At 41.5% G+C, this 16,196-nt stretch overlaps 1 protein-coding gene across 1 annotated transcript in view; it reads right to left on the reverse strand.

Moving 5' to 3' along the window:
• The window catches only part of LOC139364962 (forkhead box protein K2-like), a 35,899-nt gene that overhangs the window by 8,298 nt on the left and 11,405 nt on the right, over window positions 1-16,196 (reverse strand). Inside the window, exons 3-5 of the mRNA XM_071102239.1 lie at window positions 13,663-13,813; window positions 3,067-3,213; window positions 1,558-1,751 (exon numbers count right to left, since the gene is read on the reverse strand). Of these exons, the coding sequence (XP_070958340.1) occupies window positions 1,558-1,751; window positions 3,067-3,213; window positions 13,663-13,813 (492 nt within the window). The remainder of the gene's footprint in view (window positions 1-1,557; window positions 1,752-3,066; window positions 3,214-13,662; window positions 13,814-16,196) is intronic.

Genomic DNA, 16,196 nt, shown 5'->3' on the forward strand with positions numbered 1-16,196 from the left:
GCGTAACAAAATCACAAACTGCAATAAAATAAATTGTTTACCTTTGACGATCTTCCTCTGTTTGCAATCCCAATGCTCATTATTACACAATGAATGGTCTTTAGTTTGATAAAATCAATTTTTATAGCCTAACACGAAACATTTTGTGAACCGCTTTTTTGTGAATTCTGACACACTCGAGGTAAATACACACACAAAACGTGACTTTTCCAGTCATGTTTGGTTTCATTGCAATCAACTGGTTTGTTTGTAACACAACCAAACCTGATGGGTCATTTCGTGGGACGTATTGACATCATTTTGCACCAATGATTTGCCCACTGTTTCGTTGATTGACTGTATTTTAACCCAATGACCACTGATCGCCTTGAAATCTAGCTGGGTAGATAGCCATTGAGCTGAGGTAAACGGCAATATGTAATGTTTGTGTGTTGGAAGACCAACCCATGCAGTAAACTCCGGCGTAAAGAGGGTCATTCGCCATTGAAGTTTCATACCGGAAGGAGCAACGCATGTTGCGCACAGCATTGTTTTGGTAAAGCGCATATTCAGCTGTTTATATATCAATCAGTATGGCGACTAAGTCAGGGAAAGCTAAATCTAGAGTCTAGATATACAGATGTACACACAATTTTAGAAGAAATTGATCGAGGACGATTCATTTAGCGATTCCCAAATGGAGGAATATTTTTTGAACGGAGAGGACATCGTTTTGGACTGGTAAGTTCTTCTCATGCTAATGCCGTTGTTTGAAATTAATAATATAAAATATTATTTGTGAAATGAAATAGCCTATTTTAGGCTGTTGAGGGGAGGGCAGGCCCACAACAATGGCCAAAGTGAAATGGAGACAGTAGATACAGCTGGTCTGTCATAATATAAATGAGACAGTAGATCTAGCAGGTCTATAATAATATATCCAACCTTGTGTTCCCAGTACCCATTCATACACACACACACACACACACACACACACACACACACACACACACACATACATACATACATATATATATACACATACACACACACACAAAAAATTGTTTAGTCAGCCACCAATTGTGCAAGTTCTCCCACTTAAAAAGATGAGAGAGGCCTGTCATTTTCATCATAGGTACACTTCAACTATGACAGACAAAATGAGAGGTTAAGAACAAATTCTTATTTTCAATGACAGCCTAGGAACAGTGGGTTAACTGCCTTGTTCAGGAGCAGAACGACATATTTTTACCTTGTCAGCTCGGGGATTCAATCTAGCAACCTTTCGGTTACTGGCCCAACTCTAACCACCTACTTGCCGCCCCCCACGACTGGCTCAACTGTTCTGGGAACTATGCTTCATAATGTAAAATAATGTGACAGGTGAAATTAAGAACACGATGTGCTTCATCTCCTAACATATTACACAAGCTGACTGCAGGTATTTACTTAAAAAGTAACAAAACACTGAAAAAATATTGAAAAACTTAAGAATTTAAAAAACCCAAAACCACACCAGTAAAGCATGCAGCGAGCTCATCATGTGACTGAAACCTGAGAGAGTGAGTAGATCCATACCTGGAGGAGAGGGGTCCGAGGGGGGTCCTGAAGCAGGGCACACCCCGCGGCCTTCGTTTCCTGAAGGCCTGCTCCATGAGCTTGCCCTCTGAGGACGGGTCTATCCTCCAGAACGAGCCCTTGCCCGGTTCCTCCTGCGATCTGGCTACTTTAATAAAGTAGCGGTTCAGTGACAGATTGTGACGGATCGAGTTCTACAACAGAATACGCCGTCGTGTTAGTACGAACACACTGCAGCCAAGGCTGTTATTCACATCACAGTTCAATGGCACATGCTCAAAAACAACAAGGAAACAGATGGGATAAGCCATGTACCGCCCTTCAGTTTGAAGCCAAAGTGAATGTGTACTTTTACAAGGTTGCATATTAGTCAAAGCACATCTTAATACACAGTGCCCTCAGAAAGTATTCATACCCCTTTACTTATTCCACATTTTGTTGTGTTACAGCTTGAATTCAAAATGTATTTAAAAAGTCTCACTCATCTACACACAATATACCTGTTTTTAGAAATCTTTGCTAACTGATTGAAAATTAAATAGTAATCCAATTTACATAATTATTCACAAGCAAGTCAATACTTTGTAGAAACACCTTTGGCAGCAATGAGGAACGTGAGTCTAAGAGCTTTCCACACCTGGATTGTGCAACACTTGCCCATTATTCTTTTCAAAATTGGTTGTTGATCATTGCTAGACAACCATTTTCAGGTCTTGGCATAGATGTTCAAGCAGATTTAAGTCAAAACTGTAACTCCGCCACATTCACGGACTACTTGGTTAGCAACTCCAGTGAAGATTTGGCCTTGTGTTTTAGATTACTATCCTGCTGAAAGGTGAATTCATCTCCCAGTGTCGGAGAGAAACAGGTTTTCCTCTAGGACCCTCGACCTCAAAACCAGTTCCACTGTATTTTGTCCATTGTTCCTCTCTAATCAGGGACTAATTTAGACCTGGGACACCAGGTGTGTGCAATTCATTATCAGGTAGAACTGTAAACCAGCAGGCTCTGGACCTCATACAGTAAGAGTACCCCTGATCTAGGATTATGCCTGTGTTTAGCTCCATTCCATTTATTCCCCAGTTCTAACAATTACAAGCATACCCATAACATGATGCAGCCACCACTATGCTTGAAAATATGGAGTGTGGTACTCAGTAATGTGTTGTATTGGATTTGCCCCAAACACTTTTTATTCAGGACAAAAAGTGAATTGCTTTGCCAAGTATTACTTTAGTGCCGGGTTGCAAACAGGATGCATGTTTAGGTATATTTTTTATTCCGTACAGACTTATTTTCCCTCTGTCAATTAAGTTAGTATTGTGGATGTTGATCCATGTTGAAACAAGAAAATGTGGAGGAAAAAAAAAAATTGAGGGGCTATGCTCTGGTATTTCAAATAAAACCATGTGGTGGAATCCTAATGCTATTCAAAACAGGTTCTGATCTTTTAACTCACAGGCACCATTTTCACTGAAATTATTTGTATTGAAAGACACCATTTCTCACCTGCCAGCCTTTGTCTGCAGTCCTGTAGTAGGGGTAGTTTTTGGTGATGTGAGTATATATTCCGTTTAGTGTGAGCTGCTTGTCCTGTGCCATTGTAATGGCTTGGACTATCAGTTGTGCATATGAGTATGGCGGTTTGGAATCATCCTAAAGGGAAGAAGAAGAGGAAGGAAGAAAGGGTGTCATTTACATGGTAGCATAGCACATATTGTAAACAATGGCACTGGAGGGAATAGCAGCCGTTTCACGGGCTCCTGGCCAATTGAACTATTTTGTGTTTTTGGGTGTTGATCTTAACTTTTTTGGTACATAATGTTTACACCATCGTTTCCGATGCCCGAAAAGAGCTTCTGGAAACCAGAAAAGCCACCAACCTCGATTTGGATGAGGACTTTTACGGCAATGAGTCGAAGGACATATTGATTATCCCAGACCAGGCTCAAATCCCTGACACTAAGAAGTAGGTGGCGCTACTGGCTAACGTGTAATCACTGGACGAGCTCTGTTTGAGACTATCCCATCAACGTGATCTGAAGAACTGTAATACCCTGTTTCTCTGAGTCGTGGTGGAACAAGAAACATTAATCTAGCTGGTTTTTCTATACATCGGCATGACAGAACGACAGCATTGGGGAAGCTCAGGGGAGGGGGTGTGCGTCTCATCGAGGTTCTGCTCACGTTAGAATACCTTATGATAAGCTGTACAACATACTATTTACCATCATTATATTTTTCTACCACCAACCATCAAACAAGCAAAGCGTCAATACAGAACTAAGATCAAATCCTACTACGCCAGCTCTGACACACGTCGGATGTGGCAGGGCTTACAAACTATCACAGGTAACAAAGGGAAACCCAGCCATGAGCTGCCTAGTGATGAGCCTACCAGACAAGCTAAATGCCTTCTATGCTCGCTTTGAGGCAAGATACACTGAACCATGCGTGAGAGCACCAGCTGTTCCAAATGACTGTGATCACACTCTCCATAGCCAATGTGAGTATTAAAACAGGTAAACATTCACAAGGCCAGACAGATTACCAGCACATGTCCTCAGAGCATGAGCTGCCAAGCAGGAAAGGGTCTTCACTGATATTTTCAAACTCTCCCTGTAATACATACATGTTTCAAGCAGACCACAATTCTGCCCTTATAAGCAAAAAGGCAGTAACTGCTCATTTGGTAAAAAATGAGTTAGACATTTTTTGCTACATTAAATACATGCTTAATCATCCTGCCTCTATTGTATTGTGTTTTTGAGAAAATGGGGGTCATGTTAGCAGGAACTGCATAAAGTTACTGTGAAACCAACATAAATAAAAAACCATATTTCTCAGTTCCACGCTATGAGCAGATACTGCCTTTTTGCTTGGTAGGGCAGCATAGTCCCTGTGCCCACGAATACCAAGGTAACCTGGCTAAATGACAATCTCCCCGTAGAACTCACATCTGTAGCCATCAAATGCTTTGAAATGCGGGTCATGACTCACATCAACATCATCATCTCAGAAACCCTGGACACACTCCAATTCACAGGACAAGGACAACCGTTCCCTCAACGTTTAAGACAAATGAGTTGATCATGGACTAGAGGAAACGTAGGGGTGAGCACACCCCCATTCACATCGACAGGGCTGTGGTGGAGTGGATTGAGAGGTTCAAGTTCATCTGTATCCACATCACAAAGGATCTATCATGGTCCAAAAACACCAACAGTCGTGAAGAGGGCACGACAACACCTCTTCCCCCTCAGGAGGAGGAAAAGATTTGGCATGGGCCCTCAGATCCTCTAAAAGTTCTACAGCTGCACCATCGACAGCATCTTGACTCACGTGGGGCCTCTATACCCGGCGGTGTCAGAGGAAGGCCCAAAACATTGTTAAAGACAGCCACCCACCCAAGCCAGACTTGTTTGCCTTGCTACTGCACGGCAAGCAGTACCAATGCACCAAGTCTGAAATCAACAGGACCCTGAACAGCTTCTACCCCCAAGACACAAGACATCTAAACAAGACTGCTAAATAGCTAATCAAATAGCTACCAGGACTAGCTGCATTTACCCTTTTTTGCACTTAGTCAAACTTTTTTTTGCACATCTGCTGCTGCCCATGATCTATCCTGTTGCCAAGTCACTTTATCCCTATCGGTATGTACATTACATAGCTCCCTCAATTACCTCGTACCCTTGTACGACTCGGTACGGGTACTCCCTATATGTATAGCCATGCTATTTCTAATTCACTGGGTTTTTATTCTTCGTGTCTCTCAATTTTGTGTATTATTTTTCCTCTCATCTTTAACTCTGCATTGTTGGAAAATAATCCATAAGTAAGCATTTCACTGTTAGTCTACGAAGCAAGTGACAAATTACATTTGATGACAACCATGGGTTTGTTTTGTCACATGCATCAGTTAAAATGCCAAAACAGGCAGACACATGACTACCTTTCCTCTCCAATTAATTCAAGTGTGCACTTATTTAAAAAGGGCAATCTGCAGTTGCAGTACCCATTGATTCTTGAAGTATACAACTTATAAATGCCTCGAGCTTAGTACAAATGTCATACCCCATCCAAACTCGTTTTACTCCAATGTTTGTAAACAAAGTAGTGTTGAGCAAATAACCAAAACATCAGATGTTTTTTTTTTTTACCAATAGAGATAAATCAGATCACGTCCAAACTGTGTGATATAGTAGAGTTATAGTTTCCTACAGGCCAATATTCTACATAGATTAGCGCAGTAATTAACCAACATGACCATAAACAATTTCGCGCCTACTTGTCCAATCTGTGTGGGGCACACAGGGGGAGAGAAGAGACAGAAGACACATGAGTGAGAGGCATAGGGAGCAGTTGCTTTGGGCGGTATCTCTACCTGAAAATAGTTGATACTGAGCAGTTGTAAAAGTATGCCTTATTTACTCAAGAACGATTAAAACACTGATTTTGTCAGACAGCAGCTCTATAGAGATGAGATGACTTGGAATTAAATAATAAAAAGTCATCAAATAAAACAAAACGTAATATACCCAACAACTGAAATATACAAAAATATTTATAAAGTAAATAGTCATGTAAATAAATGATGGTTAATAAGTGCAGTAATGGGCAGTCACTACCATCATGGGACTTTTGTTAAAATGTTTTATTCTGTGTTGGTACATCATTCAATCCACATAATACAATTGTCATTAAATGCAGTATGCGTTATGACAATCACGATTCTTTTTTAATAATAGAACCAAAACGACCCCAAAAAGCACTAATCACCCAGCACTAGAGTTGCAAAGCGAAGGAAACTTTCCATGGGAAGATAAGCAAAATTCCCCAAATTCCTGGGCTTAAATTATTATTATGATTTTTTTTTAAGTTAGCTTATAACAGTGAACCTTTTTGAGGGATACACAAGGCAATTCTAGGTCTTGTGGCATATTTTGGTTAAACTATCCCCAAGTCAATGGAGTTGCAACCCTCTGCATGCACAGTGCATTCTTCCATCACATGTACAGCTGATTCTCAAGATCTTGCACACTTATGAGATGCTATTGAATATATTTTATATGACATACATGATTTTTTGTTAAATAGTAAATGGTAGCCTACAACAAAGTGTTTAAATCATTTCTAACTTGTTAACAATTTCTGCTAGTTAGTTTTTGCTACCATGTGTGTTTTAGCTTGCTTGTGCCTGCTAACTGAGGAGTGTTAATTCACCTGTTTCCATGTACGTTTCATTTTAAAACATTTATCTTACAAAGGAGTTGTTTAATCTAAGTATTTATCTGTACATGGAATTGTATGTTTTTTTATACTCATTTTTCCCCTGAATCTTTACAGGAAAATGCCACAGGCACTATCTGACGTGTGGAGACGTTTCACTGCAGCTAATGTAGAAGGAAAAGCTGTGTACATTTGCCAAATCGTATGTGAAGAATGCACCAAAGAAGCAGAATCATCTGGCCAAGTTCATAAAATGTCCTTAGCAATCACAAGCAACCTCTGACAAAAGTCCCGCTACTTCTATTCGAGATGAAAATTATGAATCAGACAACTTAACACAGGTACAGTCACCTGGTTTCTTCACGCATCGCGCCGACAGAAACAAACATCTCTCTGGTAAGAAGAAGGGCGGGGGTGTATGCCTTATGATTAACGAGACGTGGTGTGATCATAACAACATACAGGAACTCAAGTCCTTTTGTTCACCTGACCTAGAATTCCTTACAATCAAATGCCGACCACATTATCTACCAAGAGAGTTCTCTTCGATTATAATCACAGTGGTGTATATCCCCTCCCAAGCAGACACCTCGACTGCCCTGAAAGAACTTCATTGGACTCTATGTAAACTGGAAACCACATCACCGAGGCTGCATTCATTGCAGCTGGGGATTTTAACAAGGCTAATCTGAAAACAAGGTTCCCTAAATTTGATCAGTATATCGAATGTGCGACCCGGGCTGGCAAAATCCTGGATTATTGTTACTCTAAATTCCCGCGATGCATACAAAGCCTTCCCTTGCCCTCCTTTCGGCAAATCTGACCACAACTCAATTTTGTTGCACCCAGCCTATAGACAGAAACTAAAACAGGAAACGCCCATGCTCAGGTCTGTTAAACGCTGGTCCGATCAATCTGATTCCATGCTTCAAGATTGCTTCGATCACGTTGACTGGGATATGTTCCGGATAGCGTCGAACAACAACGATGTATACATTGATTCGGTGAGCGAGTTTATTAGCAAGTGCATCGGTGATGTTGTACCCACAGCGACAATTAAAACCTTCCACACCAGAAACCGTGGATGGATGGCAGCATTCGAGCAAAACTGAAAGCACAAACCACTGCTTTTAATCAGGGCAAGGTGACCGGAAACATGACCGAATACAAACAGTGTAGCTATTCCCTCCGCAAGGCAATCAAACAAGCTAAGCATCAGTATATAGACAAAGTAAAGTCACAATTCAACGGCTCAGACACAAGAAGTATGTGGCAAGTCAATCACGGACGACAAAAAGAAAACCAGCCCCGTCGTGGACCCAGATGTCTTGCTCCCAGACAAACTAAATAGCTTCTTTGCTCACTTTGAGGACAATACAGTGCCACCAACACGGCCCGCTACCAAAACATGCAGGCTCTCCTTCACCGCAGCCAACGTGAGTAAAACATTTAAACGTGTTAACCTTCGCAAGACACGCCCGTCCCAGACGGCATCCCTAGCCGCATGCTAAGAGCATGCGCACACCAGCTGGCTGGTGTGTTTACGGACATATTAAATCAATCCCTATCCCAGTCTGCTGTTCCCACATGCTTCAAGAGGGCCACCATTGTTCCTGTTCCCAAGAAAGTTAAGGTAACTGAGCTAAACGACTATCGCCCATAGCACTCACTTCCGTCATCATGAAGTGCTTTGAGAAACTAGTCAAGGATCATATCACCTCCCCCCTACCTGACACCCTAGACCCACTTAAATTTGCTTACCGCCCCAATAGGTCCACAGACGACGCAATCACACTGCACACTGACCTAACCCATCTGGACAACAGGAATACCTATGTAAGAATGCTGCTCATCGACTGGAGCTCAGCATTTAGCATGCTGAGCTCCAGTTGCATGCAGCTCAGGGGGACACCCCCAGGTGGTGAGGGTAGGAAACAACATCTCCACCCCCTCTGATCCTCAACACTGGGGCCCCACAAGGGTACGTTCTCAGCCCTCTCCTGTACTCCCTGTTCACCCATGACTGCGTGGCCATGCATGCATCCAATTCAATCATCAAGTTTGCAGACGACACTACAGTGGTAGGCTTGATTACCAACAACGACGAGACGGCCTACAGGGAGGAGGTGAGGGCCCTCGGAGTGTGGTGTCAGGAAAATAATCTCACACTCAAGTCACCAAAACAAAGGAGATCGTGGACTTCAGGAAACAGCAGAGGGAGCATCCCCCCCATCCACATCGACGGGACAGTAGTGGAGAAGGTGGAAGGTTTTAAGTTCCTCAGCGTACACATCACGGACAAACTGAAATCCACCCACACAGACAGCGTGGTGAAGAAGGAGCAACAGCGCCTCAGGAGGCTTTTGGCTTGTCACCAAAAACACTCACAAAATTTTACAGATGCACAATCGAGAGCATCCTGTCGCCCACAAATGTAAGGCTCTCCAGAGGGTAGTGAGGTCTGCTCAACGCATCACCCGGGACAAACTACCTGCCCTCCAGGACACCTACACCACCCGATGTCACAGGAAGGCCAAAAAGATCATCAAGGACAACAAACACCCCAGTCACTGCCTGTTCACCTCGCTATCATCCAGAAGGCGAGGTCAGTACAGGTGCATCAAAGTTGGGACCGAGGGCCTGAAAAACAGCTTCTATCTCAAACAGCCGTCACTAACATTGAGTGGCTGCTGCCAACATTCTGAGTCAAATCTCAAGCCACTTCATAATTAAAAATTGGATGTAATAAATGTATCACTAGTCACTTTAAACAATGCCACTTTATATAAAGTTTACATACCCTACATTACTCATCTCACATGTATATACTGTACTCTATACCATATACTGCATCTTGCCTATGCCGTTCAGCCATCGCTCATCCATATATTTATATGTACATATATGTATTCATTCCTTTACACTTGTGTAAATAAGGTAGTTGTTGTGAAATCGTTAGATTACTTGATTGATATTACTAATTAATTCCTCCTGGAGTCAGAAGTTGTTTTTACTCAATAGAGGAACGTAGTCAGAGAAATGCTGATTAATGTCTTGCTCGAGCTGTGTATGCAACTGGTGCTCATAGGCAATGTGCAATGGAAGAGATTTCTGAATGTTTTTCACCCAGCATACACCCCTCCAACCAGACATGCTTTATCTACTCAATTGCTGGATGCAGAGATCAGAGTTCAAGTGAAGGTCAAGCAAATCATAGAGAAAGCAGACTATTGCAATCTCTGATGGGTGGTCGAATGTTTGTGGGCAAGGAATTAACTACAGCTCCACCCCTCAACCAGTATTCTACAAGAGCACAGACACAAGGGACAACAGACACACCGGTCTCTACATTGCAGATGAGTTAAAGGCAGTCATCAATGACCTTGGACCACAGAAGGTATTTGCACTGGTGACAGACAATGCTGCAAACATGAAGGCTGCTTGGTCTAAAGTGGAGAGTCCTACCCTCACATCACACCCATTGGCTGTGCTGCTCATGCATTGAATCTGATCCTCAAGGACATCATAGCACTGAAAACAATGGATACACACTACAAGAGAGCCAAGGAAATGGTTAGGTATGTGAAGGGTCATCAGGTTATAGAAGCAATCTACCTCACCAAGCTAAGTGAGAAGAATAAGAGCACCACATTGAAGCTTCCTGGCAACATCTGTTGGGGTTTTGTTGTCATCGTGTTTGACATGTTTGTCTCCTGGAGGGGAAGGAGTCTCTCCAAGAATATATCACAGTCTGCTGACAGACAGCCCCTTTAAGAGGACCCTCCTGGGTAATGTAGTTTGGGAGAGAGTGGTAAAGCAGCCTGAAACCTAAAACAGTAGCCATTGCACGGATTGAGGGAGACATCCTGTCCGATGGTCAGACTCAGCTTGCAGATGTGAAGAAATCCGTACTGCCCTGCCCACTTCACTGTTGCTCCAAGCAGAGGAAACTGCACTTCTGAAATACAGTGCCTTGCGAAAGTATTCGGCCCCATTGAACTTTGCGACCTTTTGCCACATTTCAGGCTTCAAACATAAAGATATAAAACTGTATTTTTTTGTGAAGAATCAACAACAAGTGGGACACAATCATGAAGTGGAACGACATTTATTGGATATTTCAAACTTTTTTAACAAATCAAAAACTGAAAAATTGGGCGTGCAAAATTATTCAGCCCCTTTACTTTCAGAGCAGCAAACGCTCTCCAGAAGTTCAGTGAGGATCTCTGAATGATCCAATGTTGACCTAAATGACTAATGATGATAAAAACAATCCACCTGTGTGTAATCAAGTCTCCGTATAAATGCACCTGCACTGTGATAGTCTCAGAGGTCCGTTAAAAGCGCAGAGAGCATCATGAAGAACAAGGAACACACCAGGCAGGTCCGAGATACTGTTGTGAAGAAGTTTAAAGCCGGATTTGGATACAAAAAGATTTCCCAAGCTTTAAACATCCCAAGGAGCACTGTGCAAGCGATAATATTGAAATGGAAGGAGTATCAGACCACTGCAAATCTACCAAGACCTGGCCGTCCCTCTAAACTTTCAGCTCATACAAGGAGAAGACTGACCAGAGATGCAGCCAAGAGGCCCATGATCACTCTGGATGAACTGCAGAGATCTACAGCTGAGGTGGGAGACTCTGTCCATAGGACAACAATCAGTCGTATATTGCACAAATCTGGCCTTTATGGAAGAGTGGCAAGAAGAAAGCCATTTCTTAAAGATATCCATAAAAAGTGTTGTTTAAAGTTTGCCACAAGCCACCTGGGAGACACACCAAACATGTGGAAGAAGGTGCTCTGGTCAGATGAAACCAAAATTGAACTTTTTGGCAACAATGCAAGACGTTATGTTTGGCGTAAAAGCAACACAGCTCATCACCCTGAACACACCATCTCCACTGTCAAACATGGTGGTGGCAGCATCATGGTTTGGGCCTGCTTTTCTTCAGCAGGGAGAGGGAAGATGGTTAAAATTGATGGGAAGATGGATGGAGCCAAATACAGGACCATTCTGGAAGAAAACCTGATGGAGTCTGCAAAAGACCTGAGGCTGGGATGGAGATTTGTCTTCCAACAAGACAATGGTCCAAAACATACAGCAAAATCTACAATGGAATGGTTCAAAAATAAACATATCCAGGTGTTAGAATGGCCAAGTCAAAGTCCAGACCTGAATCCAATCGAGAATCTGTGGAAAGAACTGAAAACTGCTGTTCACAAATGCTCTCCATCCAACCTCACTGAGCTCGAGCTGTTTTGCAAGGTGGAATGGGAAAAAAATTCAGTCTCTCGATGTGCAAAACTGATAGAGACATACCCCAAGCAACTTACAGCTGTAATCGTAGCAAAAGGTGGCGCTACAAAGTATTAACTTGAGGGGGCTGAATAATTTTGCACGCCCAATTTTTCAGTTTTTGATTTGTTAAAAAAGTTTGAAATATCCAATAAATGTCGTTCCACTTCATGATTGTGTCCCACTTGTTGTTGATTCTTCACAAAAAAATACAGTTTTATATCTTTATGTTTGAAGCCTGAAATGTGGCAAAAGGTCGCAAAGTTCAAGGGGGCCGAATACTTTCGCAAGGCACTGTACATCAGAAAGCGTGAAGACTTCTGCCTGAAGCCCATACACACCACAGCATACGCTGGACCCCAAGTATGCTGGCAAGAGCATCCTGTCGGGGGCAGAGATCAACAAGGCCTATGGTGTCATCACTACAGTGTCTCGCCACCTTGGCCTTTATGAGGGCAAGGTTATTTGCAGTCTGGTGAAGTAAACTTCCAAGCAAGGGCTTTGGCATGGAGATGCAATATGGCAGTCATGCCAACATCTCATCAATCCCCTGGTGGAAAGGACTTTGTGGATATGAGGCTCTTTTCCCTGTTGCCTCCATCATCCTCCAAATTCCACCAACATCAGCCATCTTAGATCGCAACTGGTCTTTGTTTGAGAACACACATACACACCAAAGCATGCAACAGGCTGACCAATACAAGGGTTGAAAAAATTGGTGACCATCCAGGCAAATTTGAGGCTTTTTGAGCCTAACAACAAGCCATCCTCAACAGGGTTGGAAAGTGACAGTAAAGATGAGGCCTCAGAGTCTGATGTTCAAGAGGTGGACATGGAGGAGGTCCAGGGAGAAGACAGAAAAGCCTGAGAGGAAGACAACCAAAGCTTTAGTTTCTAGACTATAATTTTACAGATGTATGTTGAAAACGTTTTTGGGAGATGCGATGGATCATTGGGGATCATTCAATATTCCCTTGCTTTTGTTGCTCAGTGAAATCATCCCATGTGAAGAGTCAACTTATTTCATTCAAGTTCAATTCATAATTCTCTCTCTATTGGAAGGATTTAACCATTTGCAATTATGTCTACTTATGATAAGGTAAAGGGTTTGTTTCTGTCTCCATATGATATGGTAAATATATCAAAGGCAAAAAAAACAACATTTAAATGGTACTGATATTAATTTGCATAGATATCCATTAATTACCATATATTCCCATTAATTCCTACATAAGGTTTCCACCTCTGAATATTCCCCAAAATGTTAAACCCTACTCAGCACTAAAACTAAGTAAATGTAAACAAACACTGTACACCCTCATGACATTAAAAGCTATATTGATATCATGGTTGGTCAATTGTTGCATCCATAGCTCCATCTATGAATTTGAGAGCGGTTACATTTCTCCAGCCCCATCCCTCAGCTTTTTACCAAAACAGTGGCAGGGATAACATTTTATGGTTTCAACTGCTGATTGCCACTAAATGAAAAATGCACGTTTCACAGACACAGATGAATTTAAGCCTTAGACTAAAAGCATGTTCAATGGAGATTCTCTGTATGTGGTGCTCACCTTGGGGCTGTCCCCTCCTGAGGCCTCCTTGTCGTTCTCTGACTGGGAGTTGTCATTTATGAGCTGTAGCTCTGCAGAGCTGACGATGCGACCCATCCTGTAGCCGGACAAGCCCGCTCCCCTGGGACTGGAGGGGCACGAGTTGGCAGCACTGTGGGGAAGAAGAGGATCAGACCGTTAGTCACCAAGTCAGCATGATGACAAACACAGTACATATAAAATTATCTGACTAAGAATAATAACTTTTAGGCTACAAACAAAACTGCCTAATTGATCCACTGAAATCAAGCAATGGTTTACAATTAGCCAAGCTATTCTGAGGAATAGGGGGCCCCACAAAAATAAATATCTTGACTCAGCTTATCTGTACCCTTTCCTGCAGTAGCCTGCAGTCAGACTGGTACACACCACCTATGCAAATACTCACATTATCTAACTCATATTGAAAGGAGAGCAAAACCGTTTCATGAGGCATTAAGTTGAGTTAAAACAGCAGAGAAAGTTTAAGGATTTGTCATTAGCTGAAGCAAACAAATAATCTGGAGATAAACACTGATGATTGGCTAGAATCAAATGAAAACAATATTATTTTTTCCATTCTTCAATGTATCTGGAGCAGTTCCATCATCGGTGCAATGCGCCGTAGCTGATTGGCAGATGTGCTAGTAGGAATTCATGGGTGATTCGCACTAGAGGTCGACCGATTAATCGTAATGGCAAATTAATTAGGGCCGATTTCAAGTGTTCATAACAATCTTAACATAATCACTAGTTAACTACACATGGTTGATGATATTACTAGTTTAACTAGCTTGTCCTGCGTTGCATATAATCAATGCGGTGCCTGAAATTGTGTCACTTCTCTTGCGTTCAGTGTAAGCAGAGTCAGGGTATATGCAGCCGTTTGGGCCGCCTGGCTTGTTGCGAACTGTGTGAAGACCATTTCTTCCTAACAAAGACCGTAATTAATTTGCCAGAATTATACATAATTATGACATAACATTGAAGATTGTGCAATGTAACAGTAATATTTAGACTTAAGGTTGCCACATGTTTGATAAAATGCGGAACGGTTCCGTATTTCAGTGAAAGAATAAACGTTTTGTTTTCTGGATATGACCACATTAATGACCTACAGCTCATATTTCTGTGTGCTTATTATATTATAATTAAGTCTATGATTAGATATTTGATAGAGCAGTCTGAGCGGTGGTAGGCAGCAGCAGGCTCGTAAGCATTCATTCAAACCACACTTTTCTCCATTTGCCAGCAGCTTTTCGCAATGCTTGAAGCACAGCGCTGTTTATGACTTTAAGCCTATCAACTCCTGAGATTAGGCTGGCAATACTAAAGTGCCTAAAATAACATCCAATAGACAAAAGGTCTATGAAATACAAATGGTAAGGAGAGAAATAGTCCTATAATAACTACAACCTAAAACTTCTTAACAGGGAATATTGAAGACTCAATATTTCCAGTTAAGAAGTTTTAGGTTGTAGTTATTAGATGCTAAAAGGAACCACCAGCTTTCATATGTTCTAGAACGTTAGATTTTTTTTACATGGCACATATTGCACTTTTAATTTCTTCTCCAACACTGTTTTTGCATTATTTAAACCAAATTGAACATGTTTCATTATTTATTTGAGACTAAATTGATTTAATTGAAGTAATTGTCATTATTACAAATAAAATAAATAAATAAATAATAATAATAATAAAAAAAGTAAAAATTGGCCGATTAATCGGTATCGGCTTTTTTGGTCCTCCAATAATCGGTATCATAATCAGTCGACATCTAGTACAGGACTCATCTAGCACTCTGACTTCTGGCAGAAAGCCAATATAAGATATCTGATGGCTTCGTCACCTCATGTGCGGCGCCGCACAACAGACTCGCTGATCAATATAGAATGCTGTGGACTCACCACATGGCTTTCTCCAATTGTGCTACTTACAAACAAACACAAGACTGGCTCAACTGTTCTGGGGAACTACGGTAAGCTACATCACGTAAAATAATGTGACAGGTGAAATGAAGAATGCGATATGCTTTATCTCATAATGTATTGCACAAGTTGACTGCAGGTATTAACATAAAAAGTAGCTACAAATATTCAAATTCACTGAAACTTCAAAGAAATAGTTGACGGTTTTGAAAAATCCTACCGTGGCTTCTTCCAAATATCCCGTTATACAGTATACCACCCAAGCCTACAGGGCACTTGACTTGTAATTAACCTTTGCTATGGAAAAAAAAAGAAGCTATTTATTGAATATTAGTAGTACAGTAATACTCCTGTCATTTTTGTAAAGCTCAATTTCCCCCCTTTTCAAGGAATGTGCACATGATGGAAGTTAGAGGTAGCCTAAATATTCATAATTTAAATTATTATTATTTTTATTTATTTTTTTTTAAATCGGGAAAAAAAGCACTTACTATGTGACAAACGGCTGTGACTTAAACTAGATAAACTGCCCAGAGTTTTAGTCGACTAATAATAACTAACAAAGGATGAAATTACTCAAATGTG

Source organism: Oncorhynchus clarkii, chromosome 13, assembly GCF_045791955.1.
Source record: "Oncorhynchus clarkii lewisi isolate Uvic-CL-2024 chromosome 13, UVic_Ocla_1.0, whole genome shotgun sequence".
Lineage (NCBI taxonomy): Eukaryota > Metazoa > Chordata > Actinopteri > Salmoniformes > Salmonidae > Oncorhynchus > Oncorhynchus clarkii.